Raw genomic sequence first — 20,289 nt, forward strand, 5'->3', positions numbered from 1 at the left:
ACAAGTTGTTGATTGGGGCTACAGTCGCTCTGTGATCTCACACCATTTTTTTGGATCACAGCATCCAATTGTTGTCTGATCCTTGGCCCAAATTCGCGGCAATAAAGGCTGACCCAATATCATTAATACTTTCACAATCGTTAAAGTCATATCTTGCTGGTGTTGATTTGTAAATAATTCCTTTATTTGTTTATTACTTTTCATTTGGGTTAAAGGCAGGAAAAGTTTATAAATATTTACCACTTTTAAAGTAGGTTAACCGATGTATCCATGTAAAATTAAAATTTAAACATTTTGAGCATTGAAATTAAATTAAAGAACCAATAAATCTACAGGGTAAATAACTTTTTACCTTGTTTAAAATGCTTGATCTATAAAAAGTACATCTCGCAATGGTAGCGATTTCGTATATATCACTCCCCACTCTTGGTCAAAACCCATATTCATAACCATAATTTTTGATTTCAATGCTCGGTATGAAGAGCAACTGCGGACCTGTTTTCGGGATCCATTCTCCTCCGGCCGCTCCTCATTTGCATATCTAACTATTCTACCGCGAACTGCAGACTGTTGGCCGCAAAGCCCGCAAAAGAATCTGTCTGCCGGCCAACTGATAATAAAGTTTTTAATAGGAAATTGCTATTAACTTATTGATCATGGCATGGACAATGGTCCACGCGGGCAATTGTTGGGAATTTCAATTGAATTGTTCATCGCTCCCCCGAGTGCCCAGCGGCAAGTCGATTGTCTGGTGCAACTCTCAGTCTCTTGTTTTTTATTATTTTCCCATTTCTTACGGATACACAAGGGAAAACATCGAGGTATATTAAGGTAGCTGATTTAATTATGAATAACACAGTTAAGGATACTAATTATCATTCAAATCGTCATAGTGAAAAACGACTTGGGAATTGAAAACGATTTTCTATGCAGTATCGAAATGTTTCCGTTGCCTTCTTTTTAAATTTTTTTCTTTTTAAATAATCTTTAAATAATGACTTAAATGGAGTGGTGTTTCAAAAATCAATTATGAGATATCTAAAAGTATGCAGTAAAATTATAAAAAATATATAGTTGCATACTCTTAAGCACTTTTATATGTGCTTTCGAATCTCCTATGATTACCGTGTGATATATGTTTTCAGTTAGACTTTTAGTAAGTATGAAATTGATATGATCTTATGTTTCTTAAAGTGTAGGGTTAGCTGGACTGTGATTTTTTTGTTTGCCCGATTCTGCGCCTGCTTGCATAATATGGCCTGGCCCATAGATTTGTGATTCAATGGGGCATTTGAATGGTTCGCCTCCTCCATCCGCTCCCATCCGATTTTCGATCAGCATGCATTTTTGGCGATAGCGCGTCATTTTGAGTTTATGTCAGAGTTGCCAAAAGGAGGGGGCTGGGCGGAAAAGCGACAGATACAGAGAGCCACTGGTTGCCATAAATGGCACAATATGTATAAATTTGTAAAAGTAATTGCAGTGCGGAGACAATGGCCCGGCCTAAGATCTTGACGCTGATGCTGATGCCTGCTGCTTCGGCTGTTCCTGCCCCATGCCCCATGCCTCATGCCACAAAACTCCAGCCGCTGACCATATTTGGAACGGCACTGCGACAGAGATGGCTGAGACCCCGAGTCTCGTGCGTGTTTTATGTCCAACTGCCAGCCATTTATACATTATAAAACTATATAAACACACAGATCGGCTGGGATGCGAAGCGATCCAATGCGACGAGGTTAACTCACTCCCCACGCACAGTGGGTCAATATCTAGGGAAACTTAATCTAATCTATATATTTTCATAAAATATTATATTATTCAACTATATTTAGAAGTTACTTCTTCCTCTAAAAATTTTTTGTAAGGAACTTAAAAGACTTGAAGATCTATTATAATATTGAACTCAGCCAAGGATTGATATCTTTTCTAGAACTTTTGCCCCACTGTGCTTGGTGGATATGGGGTCTGTTAATTCGCTTTGGCCATTTTAGGAGGGCCTCAGAGCTCCATGACTTTGCCGTTGCTGCTGGCCTGCCATTGTCTCACATCTTCACCAAATAATTTCCATGCCTGCCCCTGTCTCTTTCATCTACACATGAAAAAAGGTGTTATAGCTAAAATAATATCAAAATATATATCATAGTTTTAAATGTTAAGTAAAAGGAATAAAAATGTAAGTATTAGTGATATTACATGAAATGGTTATTAAAAATTGGTTTAAATTTACTGATAATTTATAGAAAATAAGATTTTTGATAAGAAAATACATGGGGGTTCCACACAAATTACTAGGTTGTCTAAAAGTAGGCAGTGAATAAAAGAAGGTCTTCTTTCTAAATAAATTCATTGTACTTCTGAGTTTAAAATACATAGTTGCGTACAAATGGGATGCTACAACATTTTCTTACTGTGCACTTTACTGCATCTCCATTGATTTCCATTTCCATCTCTCATTGCAGGCCTGTGCACCGCGCTATGTGTTCCACACGATGACGCCATCGAAGGCGTTCCGCATTGATCCCGTGGGCACCTGCTTCACCTCGCACAACTTCGAGCAGTTCTACGAGGTCTCCCCCTGCCGGACAAGTGAGTAGTCGTATATCGGAGGGACCGGGTATCCCTGCCCGGGATTAACATTAACATTAACCCACACCACAGGCCTAATTCGACCTCCGATTCGGTGTGATTCTGTAATTCGAGCGGCAGGGAATCCCTTGAAAAGCGAAATTCAAACTGTCAGTCGCTGGCATTCCTTCGGCTTTTGTTGCTTCACTTTTTTTCTCCTTAGCTTTATTTTCTTTTTTGTTTGGTAGTGCCCCAGTATCGGATAACGGCAACTTGAGGGAAAGTGAAAAGTGTCAAGAATGCTCGACAATCGGTTGGGCAACAATTGAGGTGACTGGAACAAGTTGCAGAATAAAATTTGATTTTTTAAGCAGATTAAAAAAAATATTTTCACTTTAAAGAATAGTGGTATGAAATTAAAAAAAAAATAGTTCACATATCTCCGTCTTGTACCCGGACAAACCTTCCTTTTTCTAAACATACTTGTACCTAATAGACATTAAAAGTGGTGTTAAATAATGATCCTTTCACTGTAAGAATCTAAGTAAATCAAAATGAGTTCGAATTAAAAACAATTATTTCATAAACCTTGGATTTGATCACGGACATACCCACCTTTTAAATTTTGCGTCATCTAGAAGTAATAATTTCATATTCGAAACAATATTCTCAAGACCCCATTTGGCGTATAATGTTTATTATCCAATCGCGATGGAAATAGAGCTTTCTGTAAAAATTCTAGGATGCAGCTGTTTGAAAGCGTACATTCCACTTAGTTGCCCGTTTTTGATGTTCTCTCATTTTTCCATTACACCTTGGCCCTAAGTGATTAATTCGACGTCATTTGGAAACATAAGCCAACAGCATTAGATTATATCGTAAACCTTTGCAACCCAGAAAATCTCCACCCACCTGGATCCAATGAAAGATTTATGCGACTTGACAGCCGACAAATACGGACCGACGAAAACTTGAAAAACATATCCATTCTGTGTAGTTTGTAGCGCTTCAATGTTACTATATCTAAAAATATTTAATCTGATGTTCAAAGTTTTATTTTCTTCGTTGTGATGCATTTGTTTTTCCTGCTTTTACCTCACATTACTTTCCCTTCTTTTCTGATTATTCAGTGTTTTTCTTTATGGCCTTTGGGACAGCCTGCCAAATTTGTTTGGTTAGTCATCGCTTTATACCGACTATATCTAGGTCTATATAAATGGGCGTACATATAAAAGCGAGCACACATGGGGCATTTCCGTCCTTCTCCTCCGCAAAGTTTCGAGAAGGTGTGATTATTTTTAGCCTTCCCTCGCAGAAGCAAAGCATTCAACAGACGTATGTATGTACATCTGCATATATCTTTCGGATTTTTAAGGAGCTATATCCGTATATATGTGTGTTTACGTATTAGTCTTTTTATATGGGGGCTGGCATATGGCCATTAGTTGGGGTTGTGACTCTTGAACTAGTTTATCATACGGAAGAATTGCTTTTGCTTCTGCCCATTTATTGCTTGTTTGCTTATTGGTTCGTGGAATGGCTAAGAAAATGATGAAAATTTACATCGAATTTGCCTGAGTCTGAGACAACTGGAGTGGCTGTAATAAACTGATTCATTCTAAATGTTAAATTGTATTGACCTAGTTATATTTCCAAAACATCTATATGTGTTTTATTTGTATTAATATTTTATTTTTATTTAATATTTTGTTTTATTTATATTACCATTTGTTTTATGGTTTCTCTGAACTAGTTGCATTTTTATATTAGTTTAGGCCCCTTTTCCATGGCGATTGCTCAATCCGCCTGGCGATTTATAGATTCTAAGCACATACGAATGGGCCAACTCGATTCCCAGTGGTCTTGTTGTTGCGTTATTAATGCTGACATAGCGCTGTTGTTGTGAAATGATTAGCAGCAACATCAGAGGCAACTCATCCTGACAGTCCGTTCAGCACATTCCGACATCACTGAAAGCAATAAATACCAACTTAACGCACAAAATGCCAAAGTAAATAGTTAAAGGAAACACAGACCGAGGAATAAAAAAAGGCATGGGTAAATCAAAGAAGAGTACAAAACAATCGAGTGACCAACAGCCAAGTTGAAATGTCGACAAAGGAGTGGAGATCTCGGCGTGCCCTTGCTAAAAAAAACTAATTGTAATTCAAGACGGGGCGATTTTATTATGGGAATTACTACATACAACTGCGAAGACAATGCCATGGGTATGCTCACGTACGCGAAGAGGACCTGTGTGCGAGTTACGAGTTACGAAAAAATCAAAAAAAAAAATCGAGTAAAAGAGTTGACTTATGCGATTGCCGGTGCCAGCAGCAACATGTTGCTGCCGTCGCTGCTGTCGCTGCGCTCAAATTGAAACACTTCGAGACAAATTGTTATCGTTTAATTTGATCAAACGCACGATCTGCCTGTTGATTTCTCTGTTGTTTTTGCTCCATGCCCAAGTCCCCCTTTTCCTACCCTTTTGTTTCTGTATTGGAGGCCTGGCTTTTATCCGCACATGCGACATAATGTTGTTGTTGTATACTCTTCTCTTAGGTGGAGGATATCACCAGTTCAACAAACTAATTTTAGAGGCTCGTTAAAACTAAGCCCTACTGTGATAGCTTAAAAAAGATCTTAAGTTCACCCGGGGTCGGCAAAACAAAAATTTTAATGAAGGCCCCACCGGGGGCGCCACAAACTTTGTGCATCAATGAAATAAATGTTGTTGTTTGTTTTTAAAACCTATTGACACATCATATATCGGAGCCCAAATAAACTTTGCTTTATTGAAGTACTTTTGACCATGATTATATGATTCAAAGGGTATCTTGCGGCTCGTCTTTCACTCTATTTTGTTGATCTTTTTGCTGATGTTACGTGATTTCGTATTTGGTAGCAAGGCAACATTCGCCAGACACTTTGCCGGACAAACAAGCAAACAAACAAAAGGCGGGGCCAACAAAAGGATGTGTGGCAATGGATGTGGATGTGGATGTGGATATATGTATGTGCTGATGCCGTCTCCACTTTGGGCCTCGTCTTGATCTTTTTGTTTGCCGCTCCGCAGTTGGGGCTGCTTTTATTGTTGTGTTTTCATTTCAATGTCCATCGCTTTGGCAGGCGAAGATCTTGCCCCAAAGGCGCGCTCTAATCCTTTTATGTTGCTCCAACGCTCGTCCAACTCTCGTCCAGCTCTCGGCTGACAAATAGCAGCGCAATTTATTGCATTGCATCGGTAATTATTTGCAATTTATTGTCCCACACACCGTTCCCATTTCAGAAACCCCGGGGCCCTGCGAACATTTATGATGAAATCGCAATCGCAAACGCAATCGCACAATGCCTAAATGGTCAACTATGTGTGACTGACATACCCTTGCCCCAGCCTCCCTATATTTTTTTTTGCCCAATCACTCACTTATGCTATGCATTTCCATCTCTCTTTGCAGACAACTGGGGTTATCATCGCCAGGGCTCGTGTCAGGCTGGATTTAGTGCAGCGATCAACGGTGTAAGTATTCAGTGGGTATACCCTATCGAAAATGGGGTAAACTAATATTTATAAACGGCTGTTTGGAATTAGGTAATCACTAAGGTTTTGGAATCACTTGAAGCTACGTCTAAAAGTGTGCAGTAAAAAATTTACGGAATTGGAAATATATTGCAGCATACTTTTGGACAGCTTTGCGAGTGATTATAAAACTCTAGTTATATTTTGGCATTTAGAGTGGGGTGCCATATACATAGATCATATCGTTTTATACTAATACATTTTGAAACGTTCACAAGCTTGATTGAGAAATTACTTTTAAGAGAAGCCTAACCCTCTATATATTCTCAATAAAACCAAGAGCATTTCGAGTTCCACTTACGCCGAGACAACCAGAATCCGATCTCTAGACCTCCAAAAGGTTTATTTTTCCTTCTCTTTTTTTTTGGGTTTCATTGAGTTATTATATGCATGGAATGGTTCGGAAAAGACAGACGGATGGACAGACATGGGCACGTTTAGTTGGCACCTCGTTGGGATCGTGGCATAACATTTGCATTCGCAATTGCATCCCCAGCATTCGATTTGACTATTATATACCTACATATGTTTATATATACGTAACCTTTTTTCTCCCGTTGTAGAATGGATCGCGCTTGTTCATTGGCGCACCTGGCAGTTGGTACTGGCAAGGTAAGTGCACGTTTTTCCCACATGTACCGTGTACCGTTGTTCTACTTCTTATTTATTTATTTATCCGTACCTCAATACCTTTTTGTCTCTTGAGACGAGTTAATTTTACTGTATGTATTTTGAAGTTGTTGTTCTTTCTAGTACCTCTTGTCTCAATGAGACGATCGAAATTTATCCAATGTATTTAGTCATAGCTAGAACTATAAGTAATATCCTTAAACCCTAGACGATCCCAATCGAACACAAGAACACACACCCACACACACGTAGTTTGGTTTGAAATTTGAACTTCGTTATCCCCGTTTTCATTTAGCGTTTGTCCAAGTCCTTCCCCTTGCTATAAAGTCCACGAAAATATTGAATTTTGATTGCCTTCCGATGTACAAAATCAAAATGATTGCATTAACATAGTACCCTTACCATAGTTTATCCTATTTATTCCCTCGTGTGTTTAATTTTTTTCTCTATTGATAGTCCTTAACCTAAGTAACTTAATAGATACGCAATAAAATGGATACTGTCCGCATAATATGGGTCTAGTTATATGTTTGTATCGTAATACCCGATCCTAATTCCGTTCCTATGTAATTAGGAACTTATGTTTACCCGTCTCTAACACTCGATCTGTAGTTCTAAGTGGGTATCATCCAAATGCATCTGTAGAAGATGGAATGCTAGATTTAGCTATAGACTAAGATGTATTTAGAGTGCATGTCGCATTGTAACTTCGTCTAGTCGATAAAAAATCCATAGCTAGATTGTAGAAGCCTATTTTTATAAGTCAGGGCCATTTAACACTGTGTTTTACAGACAAATTTACAAATTTGGATGTACATTTTGTAAAATTGTCTTGTTACATAGAAAATATTTTTTAAAGCCGATAAGTGTGTATTTCTCAACGTTTGTTTATTAATGGCATCAACTACAAATGACATTTTGGAAATGGATAATGTAAAATCAATATTTAAAATTTGGTACAACTTTGTATCCGTTAGATACAGTCGTCAAATACACAGTTATAGAAAAAGTAGAGTTGACTAAGTTTCGTGACGTCAATATATATATTGTGTTGTCGAGTTGTTGTCTACCAAATCGTTTAACCCCAATCGGCTTAACGTCGCACCATTGTCGCTGCTAAAAGCTAACAATATTGTACCTTTCGAAATTGTACCCAGTACCTGAGTAGTACACGGAAAATTAAAAAACTGTTTTTTGCTAACTCCAATATCATTCACAACTCGACAGCAGGAGTCAGCAATATAACCGTAAATCTTAACTATTGTTAATCTTAACTTAATGTTAATTTAACCAAATCGAAGTTAGCTGCATTTACTTTCGTACCGTATTTGATACAAGATTTTCTACTGTAACTTTAACGTTAACTGTAACTGTAATCGTATCTTTAACTGTAATTGTAACTGTACCTGTACCGTATAACGCGTAATGTTCTTCCTGATCTGATTAATCAAAATTATGTTCTCTCTTTCTCTTTATATTTTTTGCTCCTTCCTCCACCCTCTGTCTCACTCTACACTCAATCAATATCCTGTGTATCGGGGCAAAATGCATGCGATTTTGTACCGAACTTCAAATGATATGAAAATGTGTAATGCATTCTGTACCGATTCCCAAAAACCGAACCGCACCACTCGATCACATGAACCCGAAAACCAATACCGAATCCCAATCAACATTCTCCCCAACAACTTCTGTTGCTATCAAAAAAACAAAACCTCGATATACCGAAAACAAAAACCATAAAAAGGACAAACCTACTCGATACCGCCCGATGCCGAGTTTCCATTTAAGCCGCCTCTTTATCAGCCCTTCGGCACTGGAGGTAATAATAATAAAATCGTAAAAAAAGTAAAAACAAACAGCAACTATGCTTCTCACCCACTGCCTCAAAACTCAACTGAAACTGTACCTACGAACATTAACCCAGCTCAAAAAAATTACCTAAACACAAACACCCACCCACATAAACACAAGCTCCATTGAGAGTCCCATTAACGGTGTCTGACAATCAAAAGTAAAATATATGAAATCAAACCTCATGAAAACTCTATCCAACATCATTCATCGATATAAGAAAACACCCTGGGCAACCCATCGAAAAACAAAGCAAACTATATAGATTTGTTTGATGGGTCCCAACAGAAGTCGCTAGACAGCTTTGCCTATTAATATATTTGGTTCCTGAGGCTTAAAGAAAAAACTACGTACCACCCGCTTTGCCAAAGATTGCTTTAATGGTTGTTGGCCTAACTGCTTTTCTCTTTTTAGGATCAGTTCGATGAAAAAGAAATTGTTTTGGTAAAGTGGTGTATATATATTTATTTCTCTTTCATCTGATCCTGGGTTATCCCTAAAGGGGTGGCTTTGACAAAGGTGTCACGGAACGGCAGAGAGAGATCTTATGGTTATATTCAAAATATTTTACTTTCCTTTAAGGCTGTCATAAAGTATGCAACAATATACTTTTTCCGAAAAGCCGAATTATATAGTTCTTTAACAGAAAGCGGTTTTATTAATATGAAAAGTGCAAACAAAATTCGGAGGTTTTAAGGGATTTTATATATCTTCTATCCTTTAAAAGAGATAACACATTTTGTTTTTACAAAATGTTAGTTTTATACGAATTATAGAGCTGAGAATATCCTATCACTAACTAGCTCTACATTTTCAATTCCTTACATTTATACTATAGTTTCTTACTTTAGATTGTAACAAAGTTCACAAGGTTAAAAAATAATGGTTTTTTTTTTGTTAGTGTTAGGAAATTAGCAGAATTTAAAACCTATGATAAGAAGTGAAATATTTTGAAAAAATAAAAAATAGATATATTTTCTCTTGCTGCCCGACTTGTATCGTACCCTTCGTCTGGCCGTAAAATCTGCGTAGCTTATATTTTTAAGAGCATGTAGCTTATTTCGGGCCTTGACTGTACTAACTGGAATGCAAACTAATCATAATCTCAGCACGTTTTCCCAGCATGTTTGTTTGTAGTGCCCCTGTAATCAGACATATACACGTAATCATCCAAAAACGTAGTGTAGTATCTTGTTTTAATTGTTGTTGTGGCTTCCTTGGCTGGGAGTAGTTAAAAGTTCCATGTGCCATCTCACCATGTGCTCATCATTGTTGTTATCGTTGTTTGTTCTGGCCCAGCATGCCCATTTAGCCATATGTGCCAAAACAGTTGCGGTCAAAACAATAGTAATTTGTAAAACATATTTAAAAAAAAATATTTAAAAATACTTACGGATGTCACAGAAATCGCAAGTATAAGATATCGTCTAAAAGTATGCAACCATATATTTTAAACATAAACACTGCATACTTTTGGGAACCTTAAATTACTTTTCAAAGAGATTTTAAAACCAAAGTGACTTGAGTGTTATTCTGTTAAAAAGAATTTGAATTCAAAAGTAAATAAATCACTATTTTTCGACCGCAACTGAAGAAAACCAAACTCACCCAAAAAAACAACCGATTCGATAAAGGAGATGAAATCCTGAATCCTTGGCAAGTGTTTGTAACCCCAGTTCTTTACCCAATCCCCAGGTATGACCAGTTCCCACGATGTGACCAGGCCGGAGAATCAGGTGTTCTCCACCTCGGAAAGCGCCTCGGTGAATGATGACTCCTACTTGGGTTACTCGATGGTCACCGGTGATTTCGATGGGGATCGCAGCGAGGATGTGGCCATTGGCATGCCTCGGGGTGGTAATCTCGTTGGACGGATCGTTGTGAATCGCTGGAACATGGCGAATATCTTCAATATCACGGGTCGCCAGATTGGTGAGTACTTTGGCTACTCCTTGGCGACCAGCGATGTGGATGGCGATGGTCTGGATGATCTGCTCATCGGTGCGCCCATGTACACGGATCCCGAAAATGTGGAGGGCAAGTACGATGTGGGCAGGGTGTATATCCTGCTGCAGGGAGGTCCCAGCGAGGAGAAACGCTGGACCACGGAGCACATTCGCGATGGATTGCGCAGCAAGGGAAGATTTGGCCTGGCCCTGACCACACTGGGCGATGTGAATGGCGATGGCTACGGGGACTTTGCAGTGGGTGCCCCCTATGATGGACCCGAGGGTCGTGGCGTGGTCTACATCTTCCATGGATCGCCGCTGGGTCCACTGGCCAAACCATCACAGATCATCCAGTCGGAACAGATTGTGGAGGGAGCGCCCTATCCGAAAACCTTTGGCTTCGCCCTCTCCGGTGGCCTCGATATGGACGGAAATACCTATCCAGATCTGGCCGTGGGTGCCTACAGTTCCGGCCAGGTGTTCATCTTCAAGTCCCGTCCAGTGGCCGCCGTCAATGCCGAGACCAGTTTTGCCAGCAACTCGAAGCTCATTAGCCTGGACGATCGCAGTTGCCAGCTGCTGAGGGATCAGAAGAAGGTGCCCTGCATGCTCCTGACCACCTGCTGGAGCTACACCGGTCGCTATCTTCCCGAGCAACTGGACTTCGATGTGTCCTGGCTGCTGGATGCCAAGAAGCTGCCCAATCCGCGCATGTTCTTCCTGCGGGACGAGGGCAAGAATATCAGAAATCAAACCATCCGGCTGAACTATGGCCAGAGGTTCTGTCTCAATGAGACTGTCTATCTGCTGGACAAGGTGCAGGATAAGTTGACCCCTCTGGAGGTCGAGGCCCGCTACAATCTGCGCAGCAGTCGCCCCATGGATCCCATGGTTCGGCAAAGGCGGAGCATCCTGGAACCGGTGATCGATCAGAACCGCGAGATCGTCCTTAGGGATGCCATCAACATTCAGAAGAACTGTGGTCCCGACAACATCTGCGAACCGGATCTCAAGCTCGAAGTCACGTGGGTACAACTATAATATCTTATAGATCCCTTTTACATTATATTCTTCTTTATAGAACTGTGGACAAGTATCTTTTTGGCTCACCCGAACCCTTAGTCATCGACGTTCTCATCTCGAACACCAATGAGGATGCCTTCGAGGCAGCCTTCTACATGGTAACCCCGCCGGATCTTCAATACAGGAAGGTTGAGCAGCTGGGCGCGAAAAAGGACACGCCCATCTCCTGCTCGGCGCCCACTCCGGAGAACAATCACACGCTCAAGTGCGACATTGGAAATCCCTTGGAGTCGGGAAAAATTGTGAGTGTACCTTCAGTAAAATAAAAATGATTTAAGATTCAATCCCTATAAGATAAAAACCTCAAGGGTTTTGAAAGCACTTGAAGGGGTGCCCAAAAGTGTGCTATAAAAAACGACAACTTATACTTTTAGATACCCTTTCAGGTGTACAGTAAAATACAAATTACTTAAGATCCCATCTCTAATGGGATACCAACCACTGGGGTTTTAAAATCACTTTATGCGTTGCCCAAAAGTATGCAACAATAAATGGATAATTTCTAATAAACAACACAGCATACTTATAGACACCTTCACAGGTGTTTTAAGAACCCGTTCGCTTCCTGTGACACATTCCTTTTATATATCTCAACTAACACTCATTTTAAATCTCACTTTTAGGCCCACTTCAAGATCATTTTGGTGCCGGAGGAGAAGTACGGCAGCTCCTCCAGCTACGACTTCTATTGGGAGGCCAACTCGACGAATCTGGAGAAGCCGGGCTCCGACTACGACAACAAGATCCGCCAGAGCGTGGGCATTTGGGTGGACACGGACCTGGACATCAAGGGTACCTCCCTGCCCGACTACCAGCTGTACAAGGCCGACGACTACAATGTGCTGAACAATGCCACCAAGGAGGAGGAGATTGGACCCCAGGTGGTGCACATCTATGAGATCCGCAACAACCGTCCCTCGATCATCGAGCAGGCGGAGGTCAATATCCATCTGCCCTACGAGACCATCAATGGGGATGCCCTTATGTACCTGCTAAATCAACCGGAGACCGGCGGCAAGATCCAATGCGACCAGGTGGCGGTCAACGAGTACAATCTCCAGCTGGACGAGAAGCTGGTGAGGAAATCATATCTGCAGGCACAGGGTGCCATTTCGAATTCGGTTCAGGTCTCTGGACAATCGGCAAGCTCATCGGGCTGGGCAACAGCCGAATCTGGAGCTGGTGGCCATGTGGAGAAGGCCCAAGGCCAGGGATTCGTGCAGGGTGTTATAGTTAGCAACACCACGGATGCTGGCAACAGATTGACACCCAAACAGGTGCAGGAACGTTTGGATGAGGATAAGCAGGAATCGATTGGAGATGCCTCCATCATTCATCGTGATCGCGCCAGTCTGGCGGTCCAGGAGCCCAGGATAAATCAGACCAGCTTTTCCACCTTCTCCACCAGTAGCTCCTCGTCGGGCTTGGGTTCAGGTGCTCCGTCTGCCCAGCTGCGTGGTCACAGCACCCAGGGTCACATCCAGATGGCCAGACCCGTAGAGCAATCCAGTAGCTCCAGCAGCTCCACTGGCTCCTCAAACTACCGCACTTGGCCAAGCCAACAGCAGCAGCAACAGCAGCAGCAGCAGCAGCATCAGCAAATCCTCTTGGCGGGTTCCGGAGGAACTGGTGGACTGGGATCCCCCGTTAGCTTCAGCGATAAATCCCAATTTGGCGGTCGCAATGGCAACTTCCATGCCGGAGGCTTCGATCTGGGCACCCTCAACCGAGGCAATGTGGACAGCGAGCTGTACAGGAGTCAGCAGCAATACCAGAATCCCAGCCAGAGCCTGGGCCAAAGCCAGGGACAGTACTCCAGTGGCAACCAGGGGCACTACCAGGGTCAGCAACAGGCCCAGTTCCAGGCGGGACATCCGCAGCAGACATCCTACCAGGGCCAGACCCAATACAGTAGCAGTGGCGTACCCGGTGGCTATCAGACCCACCATGTGACCTACTCCTCGGGCAGCAAGCCCTACTACGGCCGGGAGAACGAGGACTTCTACGACGACGACAACCTGCAGCAGGCAACTCCAGGCCATTGGAGCAGCAGCAGCAGCAGTAGCTCCAGTTCGAGCAGCTCCGGTGGTCCACGTCGCCTGCGGAGATCCAATGAGGCGGCAGAGGAAGCCGGCGCAGAGCAGCCCCACCAGATCGATCTGAACTCACCCTGCAAGTCGGCCAAGTGCAAGACCATCCGGTGTGTGGTCACCAATCTGGGCACCGAGGACGGCGACGCCGCCTTCGTGGCCATCCGGGCACGCATGGTGGCCAAAACGATGGAGAAGCTGGCCTCGAATGTGCCGCTCAATGTGTCCACACTGGCGGTGGCCAATGTCGTCCTGCTGCCCTTCATCGGAGCCCCAAAGGATCCGATCATCAAGACGCACGAAATCTTCTACAAGGCGGAACCGGAACCCCTGCAGGAGCCCGAAATGGTGCCCCTGTGGGTCGTCGTTTTGGCCGCCTGTGCCGGAGCACTCATCTTCCTGCTGCTCGTCTGGCTGCTCTACAAGGTGGGTTATAGATATTTATTTCAACATATTGAAAATAGGTGTCAGGATCAACTTGGTATCCGAAGCTTAATTTACTCGTAACAGTTTTACCACTGGGTAATGTTAAATAGATATTGAAAATTGCAATTTTTGATTTCTTCCCCTTCAAAAATATATATAAAACTGATATGGTTTATAAAGTGAAAGAATGGATGGATTTTAAATCCATTCTTTTAAATTTGTTTGAAATCAATGTATCTGAATTGGTTTCCTCAAGAGTGAGTTTATGAAACAAATCTATAATACCCATTAAAAGACACAGTTTGGTTTTTATTATCTGAACCCTGGATAATATTTGAAAACATTTTTTTATACTCATTTATGACAGTTTTCTGATCACAAATCTCTCATTTTTAACCATTACAGTGCGGCTTCTTTAATCGCAACCGACCAACGGACCACTCGCAGGAACGCCAGCCACTTCGGAACGGATACCACGGCGATGAGCATCTGTAGAGAGCACACAAAGTCCTCCAGCTAAACAAAAAAACGCAGCGAAAATAGCAAGAGAATTAACAAAACCACGAAATACTTCTAACATCGCACTAAACCAAATCCAAACGTACTAAAAACATCGAAACGGCTCTAAGACGAAATGAAATCGAGCGCTTAGTCGAGTTTAAAACAGGCGATGTCGACTGGAGGTGCCAGTGGATGATAATTCCCTACAAATAGATCACTTTTGGGTGATAATCCTGCTGCCTGAAAGATACAAATCTAAAAATCGAGAGGGACAACATTGTTGAAAAAAACAATACATTTAAACTTGCCTAGTCACGACACGAAGAACTTTCTAATGCGTAAAGGTTTTTTAACTTTAACAAACATATTCGGGGGTGCTACAGATATCGCTAAGCGCTACGTACATACATCAAAATAAACCCCACCCGAATTCAGCGCTTGGCAATTTCTGCGTCGGCCCCGAAGTATGTATATTTTTTTTTGCAATTTTTTAGACTTTTGTGTTTTTGTTTCATTGCAAAAATGTCGAAGAAAGTTAAACAAGTGCTATATTAATCTGTACTAAAGAAGGGAACGAATGGTATAAGTCGAAAGGAACCTAGACTAAGTGAGTGAACGGCCCAAATATATTGAAATATATTGACTGAATGAAAATGATGAGCGAATGTGAGTGATAGCCAATATGAAAATATCAAAGTTATAAGTTCAGAATCGAGAAACGGGGAGAAAATATAGCAATGTGCTGCCCCATACTGCCACACCCCCATTTTTGGGCAGCAGCCGAGGCATGGAAATAAATACAGAGAAAATCCACACTTATTAGGTGCTACTCTAATTTTTTTTAAAAATCTATTATCAAGTCTCTTTGGAATATTTGGCGTTTTTGTGCAGCGAAACCCCATTTATTTCTTGTGGACAATTGTTTGCCAAACTCAAAGTTTGCCGGTTGGAGGAAAAGTTACAACGCCAAAATGTGTTGAAAAATGCAAAAGAAATTATAAATAAAAATAATAATTAATCTATGTAATTCTTGAATGTAAACTCTGTGTAAATACTAAAAATTAAAAAACAAGGAAGTGAAAGGGAGAACAGTTAAATTGTTATATATAAATTAATATTGCATTTATTTCCTAATTACAGTGGGAGAAGCGCTTACTGACTTCTTGCAGTGTACTCTTGAAATAAAACCCCTGTCTGTACCACGTAACCCCCTACTAAAAATTAGTCTCCTCCGCAGCGCACATTTAGTTTAGTTCAATTATACGCTACGGATTAATTTATTAACTGTACTTATTAATTATTGATTGCAGCCTTTTTTTTGCTAATTACTGTATTACATTTAATGATTTACCATAAAATTACAAATAAAAATGACGGTCGAGTTGTAAAAATAAATCTCTGTGTCTTACATTTTTTAAGCATTGGATGGGGGGGGGATCAGTTAGAATTGTACTTTTTCTGGTTTAAATTCACTTTCTATATTTCTTATACACTTATTCAAAAGACAGCTGAAAAAGGTTTTTATTAAATATATTTCTTAAAAATAAAAAAGTGAAACCTGGCTTATATGGCAGCTCTGTTTCCGGATCGAATAAATAATATATCTTTATACATTGTACCTGACCGCACCGAAGCTCTTAACTAACAATGGTTTGAAAAAAGTATTTCGCATTGAGATATGTCTAGAAGGTATTTCGATTTTAATAGCGATCTCGACCATCGCCATAAAAAGCCTTGCAAAACAAAACTACAAAATTTAATAAAAGAGAACGGAAAAACTACCAAAAATCCTCGACCTCCAATTATTTTAAAATTTTTAGTAGTAGTTTGGGGCCCTAATTACGAATATATAGGTTCTTACAAAAAAAGAACCGCTTCCAATATGTTACATTACCTTACCATTTAACAGGAACAAAAGTAACGGTTGCTTTAAAATGGTTACTCTAATAATTAAATCGATCCGGCAACACCGAATATTATCGATATTCTGGCAAACTATCACGCCGTTTCTCATCTCTATTAAAGGGGAATGTGAAGTGCAGCCCTAAAAAATTTCGAAATGTTTATGACATTATAACAATTTACATAAATGAATTAGCTTAAATTTATAATCACTAAATATATTAACAAAAACTATGAGATTTTCGCCGATACCAGCTATTGGGTAATATCGATGTATATCGATGACTCATGTGGTGTCATCGCTGATCCAAAAATTTATTGTATTTACTTTATTCAATTGGACGAACTTGCAGCGAGTGGACGAGCAAAGGAGCTTTTTAAGGAGCCATCCGATCCCAGATAGAAATCAGAGTAGCCGCCATGTCCACACAGCCAGCGGAGAACGAGGAAAGTGCGGCGGCGAAGTCCAAGCGACCTTCAGGTGAAAACCCAGTTGGATTCGAGTACACTCCCCCGCCCACTCCCTCTCACACACACGCACACCTATGCGCGTAACAAGTGATAAGGGGAGTGACTAATGTCCAATGGCAAATCGATTTTCGGGGCCAATCCTGGACGCCCTGCATAAACCATGAGGTCACGCCTCGTTGCCAACACTCACCAATTTACCACCTCCTCCGCCCATTCGCAGATTCGGCCTTCAAGCAGCAGCGCCTGCCCGCCTGGCAGCCCGTCCTCACCGCCCGCACCGTCCTGCCCACATTCTTCGTGATCGGGGTGCTCTTCATACCCATTGGCGTCGTCCTGCTGCACCTGAGCAACACCGCCAACGAGCTGATCATCGACTACACCAAGTGCAGGCCGTCGGCAGGGAACGCCACCTGCGCGGAGTACCTGGAGGCCAACGCGGGCGGCAAGTGCACCTGCCAGGTGCCCTTCGTCCTGCCCACGGACTTCAATGTGAGTTCAGGGGGATCCAGATGCAGCTTAGGCAGCCTGCTATCTAGTTGGCCAAAGATCACCATAGCTTCCACCATAGGATGTGCGTTTAAGGGATTTTGAGCCCAACTTTACCACCTATTCATTACTCAAATGTCCTCTTTAGTTAGGCCTTTTTTTCATACCCTATAATCCTACTATGTGGCTTACAACCCATCATATGCTTAAAAGGGATTTTGAGCCCATCTATGCACCCTAATCATAACTTAAGTATCCAGACCAGTAAGACCGTATTTTCTTTAAATATATTTGTTTTTACAATCTATAAAGCTTAAATCACCTTTGTATGATGTTTATAATGTACATAGGTATAGTTAAAGCCATATCTGTCTAGTTCCACATGTTTAATATTTGATAACAACCGTTCGAAATTTTTATTTTGAATTTTTAAATGTGCTACAAAAAATTTGCATAAGAATACTTATCTAAAACAATTTTTTTTACATAGTTTCACAATGCTAAATATTTGTCTTTGGGCAATAAATTGTTTTCAATACCATCTCTTTTGGCTACCCCGTTACTGGAGTAAATCATAAACATGACTGTTCCCCCAGCTTTTGATTATAATATTCAAATATCCATAGGTCTTAAGATAATTGGTGCTTCAAAGTTTTACTTTGTAAGCCATATATTCTGCTTAACTGCATTAATCATATTAACATTTAAAGCCATTTTTTCTGTTTATTTAAATAAATCATATTTAGATTTTAATCAATTTTCTCTGTATAATTTTTTTAATCACGTAAAGATTTAAAGCCAATTCATCATGTAAAGATTTTAATACATTTGTTCTGTTGAACTGTAATAACCACATAATTTGTAAACCATTTTTCTGTTTCAGTTTTTAGCTCTACAAACAACATATATTAATATTTTCACATTTGGTTAACTTCCTTCCACAGGGCGTGGTCTACATGTACTACGGCCTGACCAACTACTATCAGAACCACCGGCGCTATGTGAAGTCACGGGACGACGAGCAGCTGCTGGGTCACCTGTCGCAAACGCCCAGCTCGGACTGCGACCCCTTTGCCTACGATCCGGAGTCGAGGAAGCCCATTGCGCCCTGCGGTGCCATTGCCAATTCGCTGTTCAATGGTGCGACATGCCCTTCTGCCACTTCGATTGCACTGCAACTAACCTTCATCCCTTCCAGACACGCTGACCCTGATGCAGGCGGGCACCGAGATCAAGCTGCTGAAGACGGGCATTGCCTGGCCGTCGGACAAGCGGGTGAAGTTCCGCAACCCGGAGGGCAACCTCAACGTCTCCCTCGAGGATTTTGCCAAGCCAATTTTCTGGCAAAAGGGACTGGCCGAACTGGACCCAGAGAATCCGGAGAACAACGGCTTCCAGAACGAGGATCTGATCGTGTGGATGCGCACCGCCGCTCTGCCCAGCTTCCGAAAGCTATATCGCCGTCTGGACCAGACGAACACCAACTATGCTAATGGTCTGAAGGCCGGCAATTACACGCTGAACATCACGTACCGTAAGTTTTGATGGCTTAGTAGGAAGGAAACTTTGATGCTTAGATCTTTGTCCTTGGCTTTTGCAGAATACCCGGTGGTCTCGTTCGACGGCACCAAGCGCATGATCCTGTCCACCACCTCCGTGCTCGGTGGCAAGAATCCCTTCCTAGGCATCGCGTACATTGTGGTCGGCGCAATTTGCATCACCCTGGGCCTGGCCCTGCTCTTTATCCACATGCGATGCAACCGCAGGTGAGTTCCGCTCGCTGAGATCATTGGTTCATCCTCATTTCACCCTCACGACCATCAAACTTCCCGCCTTATCCCTACTTCCACAGCATAGTAGTGCATTAGGTCCGCTAAGAGTCGAGAATACCTCATACCCCATTGACGCCGCATTCTTTCTCATGGCCAAATTAGCTTTGCTCGGTGCGCGATAAGTATTGACATTTAAGTAGCGTTTGATAGTAGCTTTAGTCCTTATCGGGGGATATGATTGACTGACCGATTTCCTTAAGGGCTCTTAAAACTAATCAACGTTTTATTTCTGTTTCCCCAGCAGCAACATGGAGATGATCAACGTGAACCCGCACACGCAGTACTCCTAGGCCGAGCACCGACTGTATTCCGGGCCGCGTCACTTAGCTTTAGTAGATCCATCTGTTTAAGCCTTATCAGCATAAAATAGTTTCTATTGACCAACTGGCTCTGTGTTCTCAACTGCTCTACTCTTTGTGTTACCTAACTGTGTGCACTTGGCCAGCCGATCTAACCACTGGCCGTGCCTCTTGTTGATTCTACTTGCTTTTGCCCTTATACATATGTATGTGCACCCAAACTATTTGTGATTTTTTGTATAACTTATTCTGCACATCAGACACACCGAGTGGGGCGCCCTTCGTAAACCCACACGAATTTCCACCATCGCTTTACAAACTGCAAAGAAGTACTTTGTGCCTGACCTAATCTGTATTGCCCTTTACTACGTTTATACGTGCAAATAAACACTGTTAATGGCCGAACCATCTTGTTTTATTGGAAACTGTAAGTCTATATAGCGTTTTGGGGAACTCAAGATCCAGCTATCGCTGCTATATTCTTTGTTAAGTCAGGGCTTTACTGATTAAAGATTAAAATTCTGTTGAAAGATTTTGCAACACCGTTAACGGCAGAACCATCTGGTTTTATTGGAAACTGTAAATCTATATAGTGTTTGGGGACCTTAAAAACCAGAA

The 20,289-nt window shown here is 41.6% G+C and overlaps 2 protein-coding genes across 6 annotated transcripts in view; both read left to right on the top strand.

The window, feature by feature from the left end:
• LOC119555847 (integrin alpha-PS2) overlaps positions 1–16,076 on the top strand; it is a 34,869-nt gene extending 18,793 nt beyond the window's left edge. For 2 of the 3 annotated variants that reach the window (XM_037867476.1, XM_037867477.1), the window contains exons 5-12: positions 2,463–2,589; positions 6,027–6,088; positions 6,712–6,760; positions 8,526–8,600; positions 10,328–11,606; positions 11,663–11,906; positions 12,288–14,180; positions 14,586–16,076. In XM_037867476.1, coding sequence (XP_037723404.1) covers positions 2,463–2,589; positions 6,027–6,088; positions 6,712–6,760; positions 8,526–8,600; positions 10,328–11,606; positions 11,663–11,906; positions 12,288–14,180; positions 14,586–14,675 — 3,819 coding nt within the window. In that variant the 3' untranslated portion in view covers positions 14,676–16,076. The remainder of the gene's footprint in view (positions 1–2,462; positions 2,590–6,026; positions 6,089–6,711; positions 6,761–8,525; positions 8,601–10,327; positions 11,607–11,662; positions 11,907–12,287; positions 14,181–14,585) is intronic. The other variant, XM_037867478.1, reaches the window with a different exon arrangement.
• An 824-nt stretch (positions 16,077–16,900) lies between these two features.
• Positions 16,901–20,076, top strand: LOC119557814 (cell cycle control protein 50A). 3 transcript variants are annotated; one of them, XR_005220121.1, is made up of 7 exons: positions 16,901–17,064; positions 17,275–17,543; positions 18,485–18,680; positions 18,739–19,074; positions 19,141–19,306; positions 19,393–19,483; positions 19,617–20,076. XR_005220121.1 is itself a non-coding variant. In XM_037870752.1 (6 exons), exons 1-6 carry the CDS (start codon positions 17,004–17,006, stop codon positions 19,660–19,662), a joined length of 1,074 nt encoding a protein of 357 aa, XP_037726680.1. In that variant the 5' UTR covers positions 16,901–17,003; the 3' UTR covers positions 19,663–20,076. The 3 variants fall into 3 exon arrangements, 2 of the variants coding, with proteins under 2 accessions (XP_037726680.1, XP_037726679.1); XM_037870752.1 differs by lacking the exon at positions 19,393–19,483; XM_037870751.1 differs by lacking the exon at positions 19,393–19,483 and having other exon boundaries at positions 16,902–17,064; positions 19,614–20,076.
• Positions 20,077–20,289: the final 213 nt, after the last annotated feature.

The sequence above is a fragment of the Drosophila subpulchrella genome, chromosome X (genome assembly GCF_014743375.2).
Source record: "Drosophila subpulchrella strain 33 F10 #4 breed RU33 chromosome X, RU_Dsub_v1.1 Primary Assembly, whole genome shotgun sequence".
NCBI classification, from domain to species: Eukaryota; Metazoa; Arthropoda; class Insecta; order Diptera; family Drosophilidae; genus Drosophila; species Drosophila subpulchrella.

Excerpts from the sequence above, each read along its gene's own strand:
- LOC119557814 (XM_037870751.1), top strand. The coding sequence starts at position 17,004 with ATGTCCACACAGCCAGCGGAGAACGAGGAAAGTGCGGCGGCGAAGTCC. Across the intron at positions 17,544-18,484 it reads TCCTGCCCACGGACTTCAAT|GGCGTGGTCTACATGTACTA; the intron begins GTGAGTTCAGGG and ends TTCCTTCCACAG. Across the intron at positions 19,307-19,613 it reads CACATGCGATGCAACCGCAG|CAGCAACATGGAGATGATCA; the intron begins GTGAGTTCCGCT and ends CTGTTTCCCCAG.